We start from the raw sequence: 20,381 nt of genomic DNA on the forward strand, positions 1-20,381 counted from the left end.
ATAGAAACAAACGTGTTTGGGCGTGTGGACAGCGTTCTGAGTACACCCGCGCATTCGTCACGCGGTGCCGCAAGTCTGCGCAATCCGCCGCCGGCAGCGCCTCTAGCGGCGGCGGTGGGCATTCCAGCGCCTCGTCTCCAGATTCCCGGAGCTCGTCGGCCGCGGCGAAATTTCAAGGCGGCGCAGCGCAGCTCTGTCCGGCTGCAGTCGGAATTCCAGCCGGCGCGGCGCGGGCGGAGAATTAGCGGAGAGCAGAGGTAGCGGGGGATAAAAGCGGCCTGGAGAAAACAGATGCTCGCGCGGGCCGGCGCGGGGGCGGTCGAGGTATGCCCGCCGGCGCAGGGGGGAAACGCGCCGGCAACAACAACAGACGCGCAGCCGGCGAAAGAGACGCGCACTGCTGGAATGCGCTGCATGAATGCCGTTAATTAAATGACGAGGGGGGCGGGGGAGGGAGTGGGGGAGGTGGCAGGGCGGGCGAGGCTGGAGGAAGTTATTGGCGGGCGAGACGCAAGGAGGGACGGCTTGTCTGCACCAAGTCCGTACCTTTGGCGTTTGTAACAGTCGTGCCGAGTGTCACTTGTGCGCAGATGGAATATGCTGACATTTCTGCGGAGCCCAAGGCAGACATATACGTCAACCACCAGCACTCAACAAAACTGTCACATTCCAAGATAACCTAGAGCACGGACTACACTAGAGTTCAGAAGTGATCTCTGTATACTCGGCAGCCGGTCCAACGACGCCACCTCCGATCTCACTGTCTGCGTATCCTCGGAGATTGACTCGACAGTCTCCCTCACTGCCCGTTTAACCGAATGGTTCAAAATGGCTCTAAGCACTATAGGACTTAACATCTGAGGCCATCGTCAGTCTCCTAGATTTAGAACGACTTAAACCTAACTAACCTAAGGACATCATATGTGGTGTCACCGCCAGACACCACACTTGCTAGGTGGTAGCCTTTAAATGGGCCGCGGTCCGTTAGTATACGTCGGATCCGCGTGTCGCCGCTATCAGTGATTGCAGACCGAGCGCCGCCACACGGCAGGTCTAGTCTAGAGAAACTCCCTAGCACTCGTCCCAGTTGTACAGCCGACTTCGCTAGCGATGGTTCACTGTCTACATACGCTCTCATTTGCAGAGACGACAGTTTAGCATAGCCTTCAGCTACGTCATTTGCTACCACCTAACAAGGCGCCATATTCAGTTACGATAATTACTATCTTCAAGAATGTATTCTGAACAGATAATATTGTGAATCATGTACCGTCAAGAGCGACGTAAATCATTAATGGATTAAAGTTAAGTATCAAACTAATTACGTCCGCTTTCTGAATTCTCATTCCTTGTCATGTTCCAGACCTCACGTCGGTATAGTTCTTCCTTCCTCACGCCAGCCTGCTTGAGCTACAACGCGTGCATTTCGGCCTCCACTCGTAACACGGTGTTGGCTCTTCTGCTAACACAAAATCACACACATCCGTTCCCGAGGCAGGATTCGAACCTGCGGCAGTAGCAGCAGCGCGGTTCCGGACGGAAGCTCCTAGAACCGCTCGGCTACAGCGGTAGGCCCGTTTAACTGAAAGCTCATTTGAGTCTATTGTCGGGTACAAGTGGATTATATCAACGTCGCAACCGTTGGGCATGACAATTATTACACACTGAAGCGCCAAAGAAACTGGTATTCAAATACAGAGATAAGTAAACAGGCAGAATACGGCGCTGCATTCGACAACGCCTACATAAGACGACAAGTGTCTGGCACAGTTGCTAAATCGATTACTGCTGCTACAATGGCACGTTATCAAGATTTTCGCGAGTTTGAAAGTGGTGTTACAGTCGGCGCAAGAGCGATGGGACACGGCATCTGTCCGCAGCTCGTGGTCGTGCGTTAGCGTTCTCGCTTCCCACGCCCGGGTTCCCGGGTTCGATTCCCGGCGGGGTCAGGGATTTTCTCTGCCTCGTGATGACTGGGTGTTGTGTGATGTCCTTAGGTTAGTTAGGTTTAAGTAGTTCTAAGTTCTAGGGGACTGATGACCATAGATGTTAAGTCCCATAGTGCTCAGAGCCATTTGAACCATTTGAACACGGCATCTCCGAGGTAGCGACTGAGCGGGGATTTTCCCGTACGACCACGACCACATCGTCATGTGTCCACGTACCGCTCAGCGTTAACTGTGGTGCCGTACTTTTTTTTAAAAAAAAAAGTCTACGTGCAGTGCGCCCTTACATTCAAAGGAAAAGGACATCACGACTTTCCCGGAGCAGGGGCGCTTGTTGTTTCGACTACGCTGCAGAAAATTCGCTGGGATGGCCTTACACGTCCTCCATCAGCCCCAATCTCTCTTGGAAGCCATTTCCATATTTATGGAGGCTTAAAGAAAGACATTTGCTGGCGTCGTTTTGCTTCGGACGAAATGTGCACACCTGGACATAACAATTGTTCTGTAGGCAATATCACACTTTTCCCATGTAGGCACTGTCCATCCTGTCTCACAATGGGATAAAACTATAGACAGTTACGGCGATTACTTTCGAAATACTTAAGAGTTTACTTACTCTTTTTCCGTCTGTCGCGCTTTCATTTGACTGTACTTTATATGATTACTCTGCAGTTCACACTTAAATCATTTGCATGGGATTCAGAAGACCACTTTCTCACTATTTCTCGACCGTTCCGCTCTGAGAAGCGTCAGTGTTAGCTCTGATATCAATTATTTTATTATGATGGTTGTTTCTCACTATGTAGGTGGGAGCCAACAAGATATTTTCGCATTCGGAGGAGAAAATTGTTAATTGAAATTTCGTGAAAATATCTCGCTGCATCGAAAAACGCCTTTGTTTCAACAACTGCCACCCAAACTCGTCCAGCCATTCCAACATGCAGAAAAGTCTGTGTTGGAATGACTGGACGAGAAATCAACACCAGAATCACCGAATGTAAGCGGTATCGCAGGTTCGGTAGGTGGAGAAATAAGCCTTGGCGGAGCATGCGCTCTATGAGGGCGACCACATAGTAAAATTCGCCGGCACCGAAGTTCTTGCCGTAGAGAAGAACTATCACACAAGCTTGTTCAGAGAAGCCATATAAATACACAAACCTGACAATATCTTCAACGAGAAAGAAGAAGCCTCAAGGTGAACGGATCCTCCATTACCATGCTGCAGCTAACGACCGTTTTAGGTAGCAAGGTGAGAAACGCACCCGGAAATGACCACGGAAAAGCCCTTGGCCTTTGGCGCGCCAGGTACATATAATCTGCGGTCGCGAGCTAGATTCCAGACCACCACAAGCAAGGGACCAGGGACTGGGTGTTTGTATTGTCCTCATCATCTTTCGAGACGTGGCGAGACTGGAAACGGAAAGATTGGGAACTTGTACGGGCGCTGACGACCATGACGTTGAGCATCCCATAAACTATCATCATCATCATCATCATCATCATCATCATCACCACCATCAAGGGACGGTGAAGCCTTCACGATGCCAGCCGCTCGTGCTCGCGAAACGTCAGCAAAATCATCAAACAAAGGGCCTGAGACAGAAGCCAACAGGTACTTTGTCATATTCTGTAAGGTTGTATGTCAGTAACGTTCCCTACACTTTGCTTCGTTATGAGGACATGTAATCTGATGTTATATTTTACTATGAATTTAAGGTAAAATGTCTTAAAACTGTGGTTGTGACCGAGAAACATTTGTAAATGATTACAATCACTACAATATTATCTGTTGATGCGCTGTTCTATTATTATTAATATGAACTGCTCTTATATTCATAATTGAGTTATAAGCACACTTGTATCCTGTATTTCATCAGAATTTATTAGAATATTAAGACATTACATAAATTACAAAGTTGACTGTTAACGTCATGTAGCGATGACTGTCTCAAGTAGCCTATCAGAGATAGTGGACATCTGTTTCCAGTTCACTGTAGTACTGGCTCTGTCTCTTCCTCAGCCTTGTCCTGCAGGTACGCAGGGTCAGCCATCGTTAATTGGATGTGGCATGTTAAGTGTAAGGGGTGGCAGGATGCCCTTCCTGTCGCCACCTTGTACCCCCCAGAAAGGAATTAGTGTACCCCAGCTGTCGGCGTCTAGTGTAAGCCTTGGAATAGTGCGAACGTGTTGCAAATGTCTGCGAGTCGTGTAACTGAGGCGGAACGTGGGGACTAGCCCGGTATTCACCTAGGGGGATGTGGAAAACCGCCTAAAAACCACATCCAGGCCCTTCGTCGTTAATCCGCGGAACGGATTAGATCCGGGGCCGGAGCGTCTACCCGAGTCCAGCAAGCAGCGCGTTAGCGCTCTCGGCCACTATGGCGGGTCCCACTGTAGTACTGGCTACATATGTTTAACCTATCTTTGGCACAGAAAGGGGTAAAATATGCTGCCGTAAAACTTTTCAATAAATTACATATGAAATAAAGACAGCAGTTCAAAATGGCTCTAAGCACTATGAGACTTAACATCTGAGGTCATCAGTCCCCTAGACTTAGAACTACTTAAACCTAACTAACCTAAGGACATCACACACATCCATGCCCGAGGCAGGATTCGAACCTGCGACCGTAGCAGGCGCGCGGTTCAGGACTGAAGCGCCTAGAACCGCTCGGCCACACAGACAGCAGTAATAGTTTCAAAACTAATTGGAATCATATTATCTTGACAACCATAGATGAAGTCTTGGGTTGGAATAAATACATCTATCCTGTATTTGGAATTTTGATTCCTACATGCTATTGGACATTGCTATATTCTTAAAAATAATTTTGTATTTTAGATTCGAAGATTGCTCATGTGTAGCTGAAACTAGTAATCACAATAAAATTTGTCTACGACCTTGACTTCGAAACTTTTTAATCTTTAACATACAAGGACTTTTTAACACTCATGCTGAGGACCAAACACTTTTTATTGACGAGGGTCAAATGGTTCAAATGGCTCTGAGCACAATGGGACTTAACTGCTCAGGTCATCAGTCCCCTAGAACTTAGAAATACTTAAACCTAACCGACCTAAGGACATCACACACATCCATGCCCGAGGCAGGATAGGAAACTGCGACCGTAGCGGTCGCGCGGTTCCAAACTGTAGCACCTAGAACAGCTCGGCCACCCCGGCCGGCGACCAGGGTCAATTGGCATTTCTCGGGCAATGCAGATGCGTACAAACATTTTGTAATTCATACTGATATTCTGACGAATTTAGTAGACGGTAGCGACAGCCTCATCTGTAAACAGTCTAAGAGAGACGAGCGACTGCTCTTTTGTTAGGTACCAAGCAACCGCTAGCGGTTTGAAGGCAGGTGCGTCGAGCGCTCGGCGGAAACGCAAGGGACTGGGCCGTGCTGGCTTATACTGCTGTGTGCTTCCGTGACAGCGAGACAAAGCGGCCGCTATTAAAGGATCCGACCGCCTGCGAAAGCGGAGTGGGTTGTACGCCCGCTACGGACGACGGGAGCGGGCATGCACGTCAAGGTAGCGGCAGGGGCGGCGGGGGTGGCGTCGATTTCCGTCCACAATAAAGTAGCTGCAGGGGTTCTTTCTTCCGGTAGGTCACGACAATGACATTGTCTGAACGGGGCGCAGGCAGCATGTGGGGGGGGGGGGGATGAAGTCCTGCGGTGTGAAGGCTCAGAGCGGTCACCAAAGAGACACCAGCCAGTGGAAGAGTCAGGAGTACTTGACCAGGGAAGAACCCCAGATGGAGTGTCTGAAACCGCATAAAAATCGAAGATAATTGGTGGAGACGGCTGAATCGTTCCTTTCAACCGCGGTGTCGTACGAAATCACACTGCGTGCAGTACGCGAGACAAATTACGCGACGTAGCTACTGCTTCGCAGGTTGATCTAAGGCGTTTATTGTCGTACGTAAAATCTATGAACGCAACAATATCTTCTCTTGCTGACAGTACGGGTAATGTAACGGATGATAATAAACAGAAGGCCGAAATTCTAAACCTAGCTTTCAAAAACTCTTTTACGGCAGAAGACTGCAGCACCATTCCCCCTTTCAAAAAAATTGTTCAAATGGCTCTTAGCAGTATGGGACTTAACATCTGAGGTTATCAGTCCCCTAGACTTAGAACTACTTAAACCTAACAAACCTCAGGACATCATACACATCCATGCCCGAGGCAGAATTCGAACCTGCGACCGTACCAGCAGCGCAGTTCCGGACTGAAGCGCCTAGAACCGCTCGTCCACAGCCGCCGGCATACCCCCTTTCAATCATCGAACAAACGCAAGGATGGCTGACATAGTGTTTAGTGTATCTGAGATTGTAAAACAGTGAAGATCCTTATACTCCAGGAAGGCATCTGGCCCAGACGGTATCCCCGTAAGATTATATGTTGACTATGCTACAAATATAGTACCATTCTTACCCATCATCTATCAGAGATCATTGGAACAGCTCCGGTCTGGGTTGCCGAGCGGTTCTAGGCGCTACAGTCTGGAACCGCGCGACCGCTACGGTTGCAGGTTCGAATCCTGCCTCGGGCATGGATGTGTGTGATGTCCTTAGATTAGTTAGGTTTAAGTAGTTCTAAGTTCTAGGGGACTGATGACCTCACAAGTTAAGCCCCATAGTACTCAGAGCCATTTGAACCATTGGAACAGCGGAAAGTTGCACGGGACTGGAAGAAGGCCCAGGTCATAGCAATCTATAAAAAGGGTTGAAAATCGGATGCACATAATTACCGGCCAATTTCACTGACATCGATTTGTTGTAGAATCATGGAACATATTTTGTGTTCCGACATAATGCCATTTCTACACTATGAGAAGCTCATTTGCAGAAACCAGCACGGTTTTAGGAAACAGCGGTCATGCGTGACACAGCTGGCCCTCTTTGTGCATGATATACAGCAGGCTCTAGATACCGGCTTCCAGGTTGACGCCATATTTCTCGACTTTCGAAAGGCGTCCGAGTCAGTTCCGCACTGTCGCTTGCTCCTGCGCTTACGGTCTATCCGATGATATATGCGGTTGGATAGAATGTTTTGTAACAGACAGAGAGCAGTATGTCGGCCTGAATGGGGAGACTTCAGCAGAAACAAGCGTAACTTCGGGTATGCCCCAGGGCAGCGTAATAGGTCCGCTGCTTTTTACGTTTTACATAAACGATCTGGTTGATGGTATTGACAATGGCATTAGACTGTTTGCCGATGATGCTGTAGTCTACAGGAAAGCAGTATCACACGAAAGTTGTGAACAAATCAATGAGGATTTGCAGAAAATAAATGCGTGGTGTAATGACTGGCAGTTATCTCTCAATATTAGTAAGAGTAACCTACTGCGTATAACAAGGCGAAAATACCCATTAACGTAAATAAATGCCCAGTTTTTGGAAGCGGTAACATCAGTCAAGTATTTGGGTGTGACTATTCGAAATGATCTCAAATGGTATGATCAGATTACACAAGAAACGGGCAAGGCGAACTCTAGATTACGGTTTATTGGCAGAATCCTGAAGCGATGCAGTCCTTCAACAAAGGAAATTGTTTACAATACGTTAATTCGTCGAGTCTTATTGTTCGTCTGTATGGGACCCTTACCAGTTGGGTCTGATTCAAGAGACTGAGAAAGTCTAACGAAGAGCGGCAAGATTCGTGACTGGTACGTTTAGCCATCGTGAGACCGTTACAATTCTCATAGAAAGTTTGAAGTGGGACACACTTGCAGATAGACGGAGCGCTAAACGGAAGGGGCTGCTCACTAAATTCCGAAAACTGATCTTCGCCGAGGATGTAGAGCATATACACTCCTGGAAATGGAAAAAAGAACACATTGACACCGGTGTGTCAGACCCACCATACTTGCTCCGGACACTGCGAGAGGGCTGTACAAGCAATGATCACACGCACGGCACAGCGGACACACAAGGAACCGCGGTGTTGGCCGTCGAATGGCGCTAGCTGCGCAGCATTTGTGCACCGCCGCCGTCAGTGTCAGCCAGTTTGCCGTGGCATACGGAGCTCCATCGCAGTCTTTAACACTGGTAGCATGCCGCGACAGCGTGGACGTGAACCGTATGTGCAGTTGACGGACTTTGAGCGAGGGCGTATAGTGGGCATGCGGGAGGCCGGGTGGACGTACCGCCGAATTGCTCAACACGTGGGGCGTGAGGTCTCCACAGTACATCGATGTTGTCGCCAGTGGTCGGCGGGAGGTGCACGTGCCCGTCGACCTGGGACCGGACCGCAGCGACGCACGGATGCACGCCAAGACCGTAGGATCCTACGCAGTGCCGTAGGGGACCGCACCGCCACTTCCCAGCAAATTAGGGACACTGTTGCTCCTGGGGTATCGGCGAGGACCATTCGCAACCGTCTCCATGAAGCTGGGCTACGGTCCCGCACACCGTTAGGCCGTCTTCCGCTCACGCCCCAACATCGTGCAGCCCGCCTCCAGTGGTGTCGCGACAGGCGTGAATGGAGGGACGAATGGAGACGTGTCGTCTTCAGCGATGAGAGTCGCTTCTGCCTCGGTGCCAATGATGGTCGTATGCGTGTTTGGCGCCGTGCAGGTGAGCGCCACAATCAGGACTGCATACGGCCGAGGCACACAGGGCCAACACCCGGCATCATGGTGTGGGGAGCGATCTCCTGCACTGGCCGTACACCACTGGTGATCGTCGAGGGGACACTGAATAGTGCACGGTACATCCAAACCGTCATCGAACCCATCGTTCTACCATTCCTAGACCGGCAAGGGAACTTGCTGTTCCAACAGGACAATGCACGTCCGCATGTATCCCGTGTCACCCAACGTGCTCTAGAAGGTGTAAGTCAACTACCCTGGCCAGCAAGATCTCCGGATCTGTCCCCCATTGAGCATGTTTGGGACTGGATGAAGCGTCGTCTCACGCGGTCTGCACGTCCAGCACGAACGCTGGTCCAACTGAGGCGCCAGGTGGAAATGGCATGGCAAGCCGTTCCACAGGACTACATCCAGCATCTCTACGATCGTCTCCATGGGAGAATAGCAGCCTGCATTGCTGCGAAAGGTGGATATACACTGTACTAGTGCCGACATTGTGCATGCTCTGTTGCCTGTGTCTATGTGCCTGTGGTTCTGTCAGTGTGATCATGTGATGTATCTGACCCCAGGAATGTGTCAAGAAAGTTTCCCCTTCCTGGGAGAATGAATTCACGGTGTTCTTATTTCAATTTCCAGGAGTGTATTATTACCACCAACTTTCAAATTGCGCAATGATCACCATTCAAAGATGAAAGAAATAGAGCTCGTACTGAGGCTTTCAGAGAATCGTTTTTCCCTCGCGCGATCTCCGAGTGGAACAGAGGGGGGAAATATGGGTGTGGCGCGAATTGTGCCCTCTGCCACACACGCCTTGGTGGCTAGCGGAGTATATATGTAGATGTAGACCCTGGTTAATTATATGCTCTTCCACAGTAACAATCATTCTACACGGTACAGTCATATTAATCTTCAGCATTCTTCTGTAGCACCACATTTTGAAAGCTTCTATTCTCTCCTTGTCCTAACTATGGCTCCTTATTAGCCCAAGTCCTTCTCCTCTCCTGGCGCCCACGCGTCTAGCCAAGTCGTTCTGTACAGTGCGGCACGTCTGAAGTGTCGCGACACGGCAGGCAGGCGCGGCCGGTAAGTGGTGGCTTTCCGCGGCCCGGGCGCCGGGGCAGAGTGATGGGTCGCTCACGGCGCGCCGGCTGCCGTATTGGCCGATAAGCGGTCAGCCGGCGCGACGGGTCGGGTTGCGTGCCGCACGCGAGGGCCCATACGGGCGCCGCTGCCGCAGCTGTGGCCCACGGACAGCGCCGCGCCACCGCGCACCTCGCTAATGAGCCGAGCCTCCCCTGCCGAAACACCAGCGCCACCACTTCCGCCGCTCCGCCCACACCAAGAGAGGTCCGCGAAAGGCACGCGATGTACACTGTGTGATCAAAAATATCCGGACACCTGGCTGAAAATGACTTACAAGTTCGTGGTTTCCTCCACCGGTAATGCTGGAATTCAGTATGGTGTTGCCCCACCCTTAGCCTTGATGACAGCTTCCTCTCTCGCAGGCTCGGCTCTGAGCACTATGGGACTTAACTTCTGAGGTCATCAGTCCCCTAGAACTTAGAACTACTTAAACCTAACTAACCTAAGGACAGCACACACATCCACGCCCGAGGCAGGATTCGAACATGCGACCGTAGCCGTCGCGCGTTTCCAGACTGTAGCGCCTAGAACCGCTCGGCCACCCCTGGAACACTCTATACAGGGTGTTACAAAAAGGTACGGCCAAACTTTCAGGAAACATTCCTCACACACAAATAAAGAAAAGATGTTATGTGGACATGTGTCCGGAAACGCTTAATTTCCATGTTAGAGCTCATTTTAGTTTCATCAGTATGTACTGTACTTCCTCGATTCACCGCCAGTTGGCCCAATTGAAGGAAGGTAATGTTGACTTCGGTGCTTGTGTTGACATGCGACTCATTGCTCTACAGTACTAGCATCAAGCACATCAGTACGTAGCATCAACAGGTTAGTGTTCATAACGAACGTAGTTTTGCAGTCAGTGCAGTGTTTACAAATGCGGAGTTGGCAGATGCCCATTTGATGTATGGATTAGCACGGGGCAATAGCCGTGGCGCGGTACGTTTGTATCGAGACAGATTTCCAGAACGAAGGTGTCCTGACAGGAAGACTTTCGAAGCAATTGATCGGCGTCTTCGGGAGCACGGAACATTCCAACCTATGACTCGCGACTGGGGAAGACCTAGAACGACGAGGACACCTGCAATGGACGAGACAATTCTTCGTGCTGTTGACGATAACCCTAATGTCAGCGTCAGAGAAGTTGCTGCTGTACAACGTAACGTTGACCACGTCACTGTATGGAGAGTGCTACGGGAGAACCAATTGTTTCCGTACCATGTACAGCGTGTGCAGGCACTATCAGCAGCTGATTGGCCTCCACGGGTACACTTCTGCGAATGGTTCATCCAACAATGTGTCAATCCTCATTTCAGTGCAAATGTTCTCTTTACGGATGAGGCCTCATTCCAACGTGATCAAATTGTAAATCTTCACAATCAACATGTGTGGGCTGACGAGAATCCGCACGCAATTGTGCAATCACGTCATCAACACAGATTTTCTGTGAACGTTTGGGCAGGCATTGGTGGTGATGTCTTGATTGGGCCCCATGTTCTTCCACCTACGCTCAGTGGAGCACGTTATCATGATTTCATACGGGATACTCAACCTGTGCTGCTAGAGCATGTGCCTTTACAAGTACGACACAACATGTGGTTCATGCACGATGGAGCTCCTGCACATTTCAGTCGAAGTGTTCGTACGCTTCTTAACAACAGATTCGGTGACCGATCGATTGGTAGAGGCGGACCAATTCCATGGCCTCCACGCTCTCCTGACCTCAAAACCCTTGGCTTTCATTTATGGGGGCATTTGAAAGCTCTTGTCTGCGCAACCCCGGTACCAAATGTAGAGACTCTTCGTGCTCGTATTGTGGACGGCTGTAATACAATACGCCATTCTCCAGGGCTGCATCAGCGCATCAGGGATTCCATGCGACGGAGGGTGGATGCATGTATCCTCGCTAACGGAGGACATTTTGAACATTTCCTGTAACAAAGTGTTTGAAGTCACGCTGGTACGTTCTGTTGCGGTGTGTTTCCATTCCATGATGAATGTGATTTGAAGAGAAGTAATAAAATGAGCTCTAACATGGAAAGTACGCGTTTCCGGACACATGTCCACGTAACATATTTTCTTTCTTTGTGTGTGAGGAATGTTTCCTGAAAGTTTGACCGTACCTTTTTGTAACACCCTGTATAACTGATTCGGTGAGTCTGAAAATATGAAAGGCCTCAAAAGATGTATTGGCGGAGAGTACATAAAAGTTATAGTATCTCAAAAGATCGGTATTTATCTACTTAGTATCTGTGAGATAGATTCTTTTAGTACCTAAGGGTTATGCATGACAGATGTCATTTGAGCCTTAATAGATTGTAGAATAATGTCATATCTTTGCTTTCGAGCTGTTACATGTGAGCGAGCAGCGATGTTGAAAGCTGTATCATAGGGTTACTTTATAATCTTTGGTGTGCGCAGTAGCAGATAATGGTTAGCGGTGTTAACGTGGAGAAGTAGTTGTATGTTACGTTTCAAGTCTCAGTTTATCGATGTGTTTATTTAAGATGATTATGCAATGGTAACTGATCTGAGGAGGAAGTGTAATGAAATCCTTTATTTACGTGAAGAGGAATTATAAGGTAATTTTTCTGAAGTCACTCTTTTATTACTGCACCGCCTTTTTTCAGCTACCTTCTCTAACAATGTTTTTTTATTGATAATGGTTTTTCCAAAAGTAGAAAAGGAACCAAGTGTGTTCCGAAAACACTTCGATTTGTAACTAACAGAGAACTCATTGCATCTCACGATTGTCTCTGCGTAGATATAGTAATTTCCAGCTTTAGCATAGCGGCGCGCAAGACAGAACAGTACTGCAACGCGTTATCCAGATTTGCGAAGAATAGAGGTAAGGACCAAACATTTTGATTCTTTTTTTTTCAATCAAGGACAACTTATGTCATTCTGAGACAGATTTTTCTGTGTTGTGTATGAGTTTTAGTGCTGGGATCTGTGATCAGTTCTGCAAAATTTATTAACGTAGGTTTTATGTCAAAGTTCATTATTCAGGCAGTTTATACTGTTTAAACTCTTGTAGTCAGATTGCTAACTTTTACAGTATGAAAGACTTCCCTTTACACTACGACAATTAATTATTATTGCAGTGCAGCTTTGCTTCACATTGCGACAGCAGAAGTTTCATTACGACACTCATTTATTATTATTGCAGCTCAGATCTTACAATCAGAAACAGTACTTCAGTCGTATTTTTATTTACTTAGATAACTTTCAAGCATATTTCAACAGTACATGAAAAGTATAAAAAAATGGAAATGAGCGTTTGGCGTCATTGGCCGGGGGGCCCCTTGCGGAACAGCTCCGGCCACCTTGGTGTCTGTCTTATTTATTACATTCGACAGCACATTGGGCGACCTGAGTGCCGGACGGGGATGAAATGATTATGAAGATAGCACAACACCCAGTCCCTGAGTGGAGAAAATCCCCTACCCAGCCGGGAATCGAACCCGGGCCCGTTGGACGGCAATCCGTCACGCTGACCACTTTTTTTTTTCATTTTGTTCGGTATTGTTCGCTGCGTTTGGTCTGAGCAGACGTCACAAGACATCCGTTCAAGTTGATCGTTAATTCCATTACTCAGTTTTTTATTACAGAGATCGAGCAGCCGTCTTGTTTCTGTATAACCACTCAGCTATCGGGGCGGACATGAGAAGTACGTATTTTATGTTATTGAGATGAATATGGATGTCACATTTTTGATTTAACGACCTGAACTTACATCCTCGTATGACTAAATACAGCATACACAACGCGTTACGGACGCTTTTGATCAGATAGTGTAGAGGCAGAAGAAAACGCATCATGAAACTTCCTGGCAGATTAAAACTGTGTGCCGGACCGAGACTCGAACTCGGGACCTTTGCCTTTCGCGGGCAAGTGCTCTGCCAACTGAGCTACCCAGGCACGACTCACGCCCCGTCCTCACAGCTTTACTTCTGCCAGTACCTCGTCTCTTACTTTCCAAACTTAACAGAAGCTTCATATCAGCGCACACTCCGCTGCAGAGTGAAAATCTCATTCTGGAAACATCCTCCAGGCTGTGGCAAAGCCATGTCTCCGCAATATCCTTTCTTTCAGGAGTGCTAGTTCTGCAAGGTCTGCAGGAGAGCTTCTGTTAAGTTTGGAAGGTAGGAGACGAGGTACTGGCAGGAGTAAAGCTGTGAGAACGGGGCGTGAGTCGTGCTTGGGTCGCTCAGTTGGTAGAGCACTTGCCCGCGAAAGGCAAAGGTCCCGAGTTCGTGACTCGGGCCGGCACACAGTTTTAATCTGCCAGGAGTTTCATATCAGCGCACACTCCGCTGCAGAGTGAAAATCTCATTCTGAAAACGCATCATGTTCTTTCCAGCGCCACGCGCATTGCAGAATAGGCCTGAACATGAGATTTGACGCACTTACTATGAAAGTAGGTTCACATATGTGCAAGTAAGTAGGTGTTTACCAACGTTACGCGAAACTTTTCCGGAAGGAAATGCCGCGGTAGTCCCTTATTGTGAGGCAGAGCGGCCGCAGAAGGGTTGCAGCGAGTGTGCGTACAGTGGCTGGCCGCTAGCCGGGGCCAGCTGTTGTTTGCCGGACTAATTGTGTCGGCTCGCATTGTGCTGTGCCGTGCAATGCGGTGCGGTGCGGTCGGTCGGAATGGGCCAAGTTTCTCGCGCTCACAACAGCCAGCCCGGGCCTTTATCCCCGCGGTCTCGGCGCGGCGGGAACACACCACCCGTGCCGGGACTTTCATTCAGCACAGCTGCCCTCCCGGCTCTCGGCAGGGGGGTTTACAGGCGCAGCGCCCGTCCCAACTTGCTGGTCACCACGACGTCATCTCGCTGCCAGGTACTCTGCAGTAGCCACCTGAACCTTTGCGCGATCGGTACCTCGCGCTACGTCTCCTGGAACACGATCTTTGGCGTGAAGGCACGTTTACCGCTAGTGCCGTTCAGGCCGTTTGTCTAGGGAAGGCAGTGAGTACTGATGGGCTAAACTGCTATTTTCCGATATCAGTGATTTCTGTGAATGCTACTTTTCAGTATCTGTTATTCTTAACTGTGATTTGTCGCAGTTAAGAATCGCTGTTAAGGAATCCAGGTATCCCTCCGCACTTCACCACTGCTATTACTGCGACTCCTGCGATTTCTGCGACTTAACACCATATGAAAAAGTTACACTTGTTCACACAGAAAATTGCATCTCAACAAAACTGTCATTAGTGAGTATGTTTTACATTTGTTCTTCCGTTGGCTTTACTTTTTGTATTAAAGAAACAACTGTGAAAATATTAATAGTGTAATTAATATGTAAGTAGCCATACAGTACAGTAACAGTTCGTGTTTAGAAAACGAATTCTAACGTATTGTTATGTTCGCAGGTACCCGAACTACATTTCAGTCACTCAGTAAAGCGATAATTCAACATATTATTGTCAACAGATCTGGAGAAATTGCCACTGCGTCTTTAGACTGTCTTCGTCAGACGAGAGGTTAGTTTCTAAGTGTCTCGATGAACTTAATTACTTAAATGAGACCGTTCTTGCAAATGTGAAACATCCTCCATTTATCGGCTTTCATTACAGAAAATATTAGTAATACTACTTTGTCAATTACATTTCGTGTAATTAGTGACAGCAAAAATGTTTAATAATCCTTGTGATTTTGCAGACGCAGTTCCGACTTTGATTTCTGGTTGCTGTACATGACTATCCACATCAAGGCTCTTAAGAGAGAATCGTGAAGATTCAAGACAGCTCTTAGAGGATTTGCAGTTAAAAGTGCCATAATTATGAAATATGTGTGCAGAATGAGTGACTGAACTGTGTTTAAATGAAGTTGTTATGCGATTTTAAAGGAATGATAAATGTTAAATACACTGAGTGAATAATGGAAATCTTACTTTCCACATGTTAAGCCGTCCTATACCCGTAAATTTTCCGCCGTTTAATTATTGCTAATGACTTGCAAGAGAGTGACATTGCCTGCCCCTCCCCCCCCCCCCCCCCCCCCCCCCCACGTTTCCCCACAATCTTGGTGTGACACTGACCTGTAACATAGCACGAGGTCTAGAGTATGCATTTTGAGGCTGTTGATATGGGAAGTACAGATCTTCAAGTTGAATCAGGAATCGTTTAAGTGCAGTACTTGAAGGTAACCCAGGAAAGCTTACTTATGTAGGTGGTTGTAGTGTCGGCAAAAAGTTATTGTGTGTGCAGTTACCATGTAGAACACCAGGTGTAAAATTTTTCTCCAGAGTCTGGAACTGCGTCGGAACAAAAGTGAGGCATTCATATGACTCAATAATATTGTTATAATTTCATTACACTTATACAGATGTCTGAGTTCTGCTGTGTTAACATTGCAAAGTCCTGTAGGCATGTGGAGTATTAACCACAACAGTCATATTGGAAGCAGAATCAAACACATTTTTAAGATTAATTGACTCTAAATGATATTTTCTGGAGAAAAAGGCAATGTTGCTTGTTATTGATATAATACATTCCGGGTCACAGATGTATGTGACCACAATAACTGGTGCTGAATGTGCCTGTCATATAATATGCAGACACAGTACATCGATCTCGTGAGGCACAAGGTTCTTATAAGGAAGTAGTACAAACATCGGTCAACAGATGGCACTGTGCAAAGAACGTTAACTGCGCTTTTTAGTTGCTACTTGCGACTTCCAGTTGCGATTTGTCACAAAAATCGCAATTGGATACGACAGCGAATCGCAGGGAAGGAGCTTAGTACGAACTTTGGCCAATAGATGGCACTGTTAACTGCGCTTTTTAGTTGTTACTTGCGACTTCTAGCCGCGACTTGTCGCTGAAATCGCAGAAAGCAGTGTGAAATTCGACCAACATATGGCTCACGGCGTTGAATGTGAAATGCTACTTGCGGTTGCTAATTGTGGCTAAAATCGCAGTTAGGGTCTGTAAAGTTGTTATTGTGATACCTGTGACTTTTCAATCACTGTGATTTCTAACAGATATGCGATTTCCTGCCCACTACTAGCAGTGAGTGAAGCATCTGCGGGGCAACGGGCTGGCTGTTTGTTCTACCGCCCGTGTCACTTCCAAGCTGATCTGGCTGAACATCTTCCGGACACAAGGGACATGCACCGAAAACAGGAGTGGGCTCATTATCCCTATGACCGGTCAGATTTGGAGGTAGGCAGCGGGTCGTCGTCTCTCTGGCAGCTCCAAGGTCTCAGTTTTCATTCTGCATGTGTGAAAGTTTTACAGTGTGTAGATACATCCTTCCCGCTTGTTTTCAAACTTAGTTCGACCTGTTACCGTGAATGGCGCCGTCACAGCACGTCTTCAAGATGGCTGCTACACTTGACGTTCGTCAGAAGCAGCGCACTGTCATAGAATTCCTGTGCTGTGGGAAACATCCACAAGAGGTTGAAAAAGGTGTATGGAGATGCTGCTGTCGATCACAGTACAGTCAGTCGGTGGGCAAGCAGGTTACGTGATGAAATCGGGCACGGCAATATTGATGATTGTCCTCGCAGCGGCAGGCCTCGTACTGCACACACTCCAATGTGCAGGGAGTTAACGAATTGGTGACTGCTGACAGACGCATCACAGTGAACGAATTGTCACGCTACGTTGGGATAGGGGAAGGAAGTGTTTGCAGAATACTGAAAGTGTTGGCGTTAAAAAAGGTTTGTGCCAGGTAGGTTCCCACGACGTTGACAGTGGCTCACAAAGAAACAGGACAAACGGTATGCAGCGAACTTTTGGAACAGTACGAGAATGATGGAGATGATTTTCTATTAATAATTGAGACAGGTGATGAAACATGGCTCCATCATTTTTCACCCGAGACGAAGAGGCAATCAATGGAGTGGCATCATGCAAATTCACATAAGGAAAAAAATTCAAAACCACACCTTCTGCTGGAAAAGTTATGGCTACGGTGTTTTTCGATTCCGAAGGACTCTTGCTTATCATGCCAAGTGGAACCACCATAAATTCTGATGCATATGTCACGACACTGAATAAGCTTCAAGCTCGACTCAGTCGTGTTCGACCACATCGGCAAAAGCAGGATGTTTTGCTGTTGCACGACAATGCACGGCCAAAAAAAATGGTTCAAATGGCTCTGAGCACTATGGGACTTAACATCTGAGGTCATCAGTCCCCTAGAACTTAGCACTACTTAAACCTAACTAACCTAAGGACATCACACACATCCATGCCCGAGGCAGAATTCGAACCTGCGACCGTTGCGGTCACGCGGTTCCAGATTGAAGCGCCTAGAACCGCACGGCTACACCGGCCGGATGCACGGCCACATGTCAGCCAAAAAACCATGGAAGCGATCACAAAACTCGGATGGACAACACTGAAACACCCACCTTACAGTCTTGGCCTGGCTCCATGTGGCTATCATCCCTTTGGGAACTGAAAGACTCTCTTCGGGGAAGAAGGTTTGAAGATGATGAGTCCCTTGTGCACGCTGCCAAAAAGAGGCTCCAACAGGTTGGTCCAGAATTTTACCGTGCGGGTATACAGGCGGTGGTTCCAAGATGGCGTAAGGCAGTTGAGAGGGATGGAAATTATGTGGAGAAATGAAAATATTGTTCCTAAAGGATGTATCTAAACACTGTAAAACTTTCAAACATCTAGAATAAAAGATGGATTTTAAATAAAATAGTGTGCATTTCTTTTGGAGTGACTGTCGTAATATTTCTGGTTTTGCAGCCATCATATTCAGCTAGAAGCAGCTCTTTTTAGAGCAGTTGAGAAGGCAGCTGTGGCAAGATGACGTAATGTGTTGTGAGGTACCGATGACAGATGGTTTGTTCTGTACGGTGAAAGGTCTCTGTTAGATTCCTTTCATGTTTAAATTCTTAAATCTGTTGCCATTTATGGAATAAATTCCTCTTCTAAATGTACTGTGGCGTTTCTGACTATCTGGGAGGAGACTGAGCAGTGGAACGTGTTACTTTTACACATAAACAAGAACGATCTGTCACACTACTACAGCACAGTTTATATGTAATTCTTATATGTAATTCATGTCACACAGTCTCATACGGAACCTACATCCGCTTTCTTTTATATACTGTATATGATAAGATACTGTCATCCCCCTTCCCTTTTGTGTGAGAGGATGAACGAGCATATGTATTTCTAGTTGCATGCTTGAGGGTAGCAGACAAGGCTGTCTGCTAGAGAACAGTAGGACCAACGTCGGAACAGGTAGCTACGCTTCCTAAAAGCAAAGAGGTTTCCATCCTTAGTATGGTCCTGTCCGTCCGTTGTCATGTTGGTATAGGAAGCTGCCCCTCTGGCCACTTCCGTTGGTGTTTGTGAGCCACCTTCGAGAAAGCACGCTCGGCAGTGGGCAGTTGCTGTGTGGCCGTGGCGAGCGTCTGAAGTGGTAAGATCTCCGGCTAAGCGCGTGTCTGTTAAGTCCGTAGGACAATGGATTTCTTAAGTTCAGCCTAACTGAAAATTTAATCACTTTTATTTCGGGTTTAGGTCTAAAATATCCGATGTTATCTTAAATTGTAGCGCAGTGTAATTATCGTGTGAAGTTCAGATTATTTTTCGGTAGTTGCTTTGTTACTACTTTGTGAGTAAAGTGGAACCACGTGTTGATCAGTAACTCTAACTAAGTTCATCAATCTTAAATCCGAATGTGCGTGAGATTATAACGTCTCGTCTTGAGAATATTTTTTTTATATAGCAACTTTTCTTTATGCTTTTCTTTATGTTCAACCCACGTGGGGTGTACTTTGCGAGACCAGTACCACGTGCTTATATAACTGTTTGACCCATCAGGTTAATAGTAAGACGTTAGTAACCAGTTCAAGGTTTTTCTTTTGTCAATTGCTTTTCGATCTAATGTATTTTAATTATCAAAATTATTGTGGAATTGTACGCTTTGTGTAAACCAAGTTGACCACGTGGAGCATGTGGTGTAATCATCAAAGTAGCCCTCAGCTATTCTTTTTGCGAAGACTTCACAAAGAGTTAATATGAATTTAGTATACCAGTGTGTGGTAATTACATGACGGACAGGATTGTGATATGAACGTAATTTCTTTGGGTAAAAACTGAATCTGTTGGTTGTGGTTAATTTCTTCTTGCTTATGTTTCAATGTTCTTCGTGTGTTATTTTATGAATGGAGTGTTGTATGCAGTCTCCCAATCTTGGCTCCATATTTTATGTGTTCCGTAAGATTACAATCTCACATTTTTTCAATCGTAAATAAGGCACCAGCTCAGTTATAACTCACGTATAATATGCTGAAATTTCAATGAACAATCTTAAAATAAATTTCCAAATATAAACTGATTTCTTTCCTTTTATTTAAATTCTCCTTTTTATATATATATTACCGGTTTTGTCTGCTTGGTAAACCTAGACTAAATATCTGATGAAACAGTTGCCCAGTAATCCACGGTTAACGTCCCCAGACAGATCACGGCTTTTAACCCACTTTCATTGTCAACTACTAGCTCCGATTTCAGCATACCAAATTAAAGTTACAACCTTAAACATCAGCATACAAAATTAAAGTAACAATATTACAACGGGTATCGTGAGAAAGACCTCCTAAATTAAGGTCCTTCTCCACGATTGGCTGCTGCATTCAGAGGTTGCGCGCCAAAATGGCAATCTTCTATTACCAATATTTGAAAAATTAAACAGCGCATTTACTTGAG

At 46.9% G+C, this 20,381-nt stretch overlaps 1 protein-coding gene across 1 annotated transcript in view; it reads right to left on the reverse strand.

Moving 5' to 3' along the window:
* LOC126101283 (uncharacterized) overlaps positions 1-20,381 on the reverse strand; it is a 171,033-nt gene that overhangs the window by 145,128 nt on the left and 5,524 nt on the right. Inside the window, exon 2 of the mRNA XM_049911964.1 lies at positions 9,588-9,923. Coding sequence (XP_049767921.1) covers positions 9,588-9,923 — 336 coding nt within the window. The remainder of the gene's footprint in view (positions 1-9,587; positions 9,924-20,381) is intronic.

This window comes from Schistocerca cancellata, chromosome 9, assembly GCF_023864275.1.
Source record: "Schistocerca cancellata isolate TAMUIC-IGC-003103 chromosome 9, iqSchCanc2.1, whole genome shotgun sequence".
Lineage (NCBI taxonomy): Eukaryota > Metazoa > Arthropoda > Insecta > Orthoptera > Acrididae > Schistocerca > Schistocerca cancellata.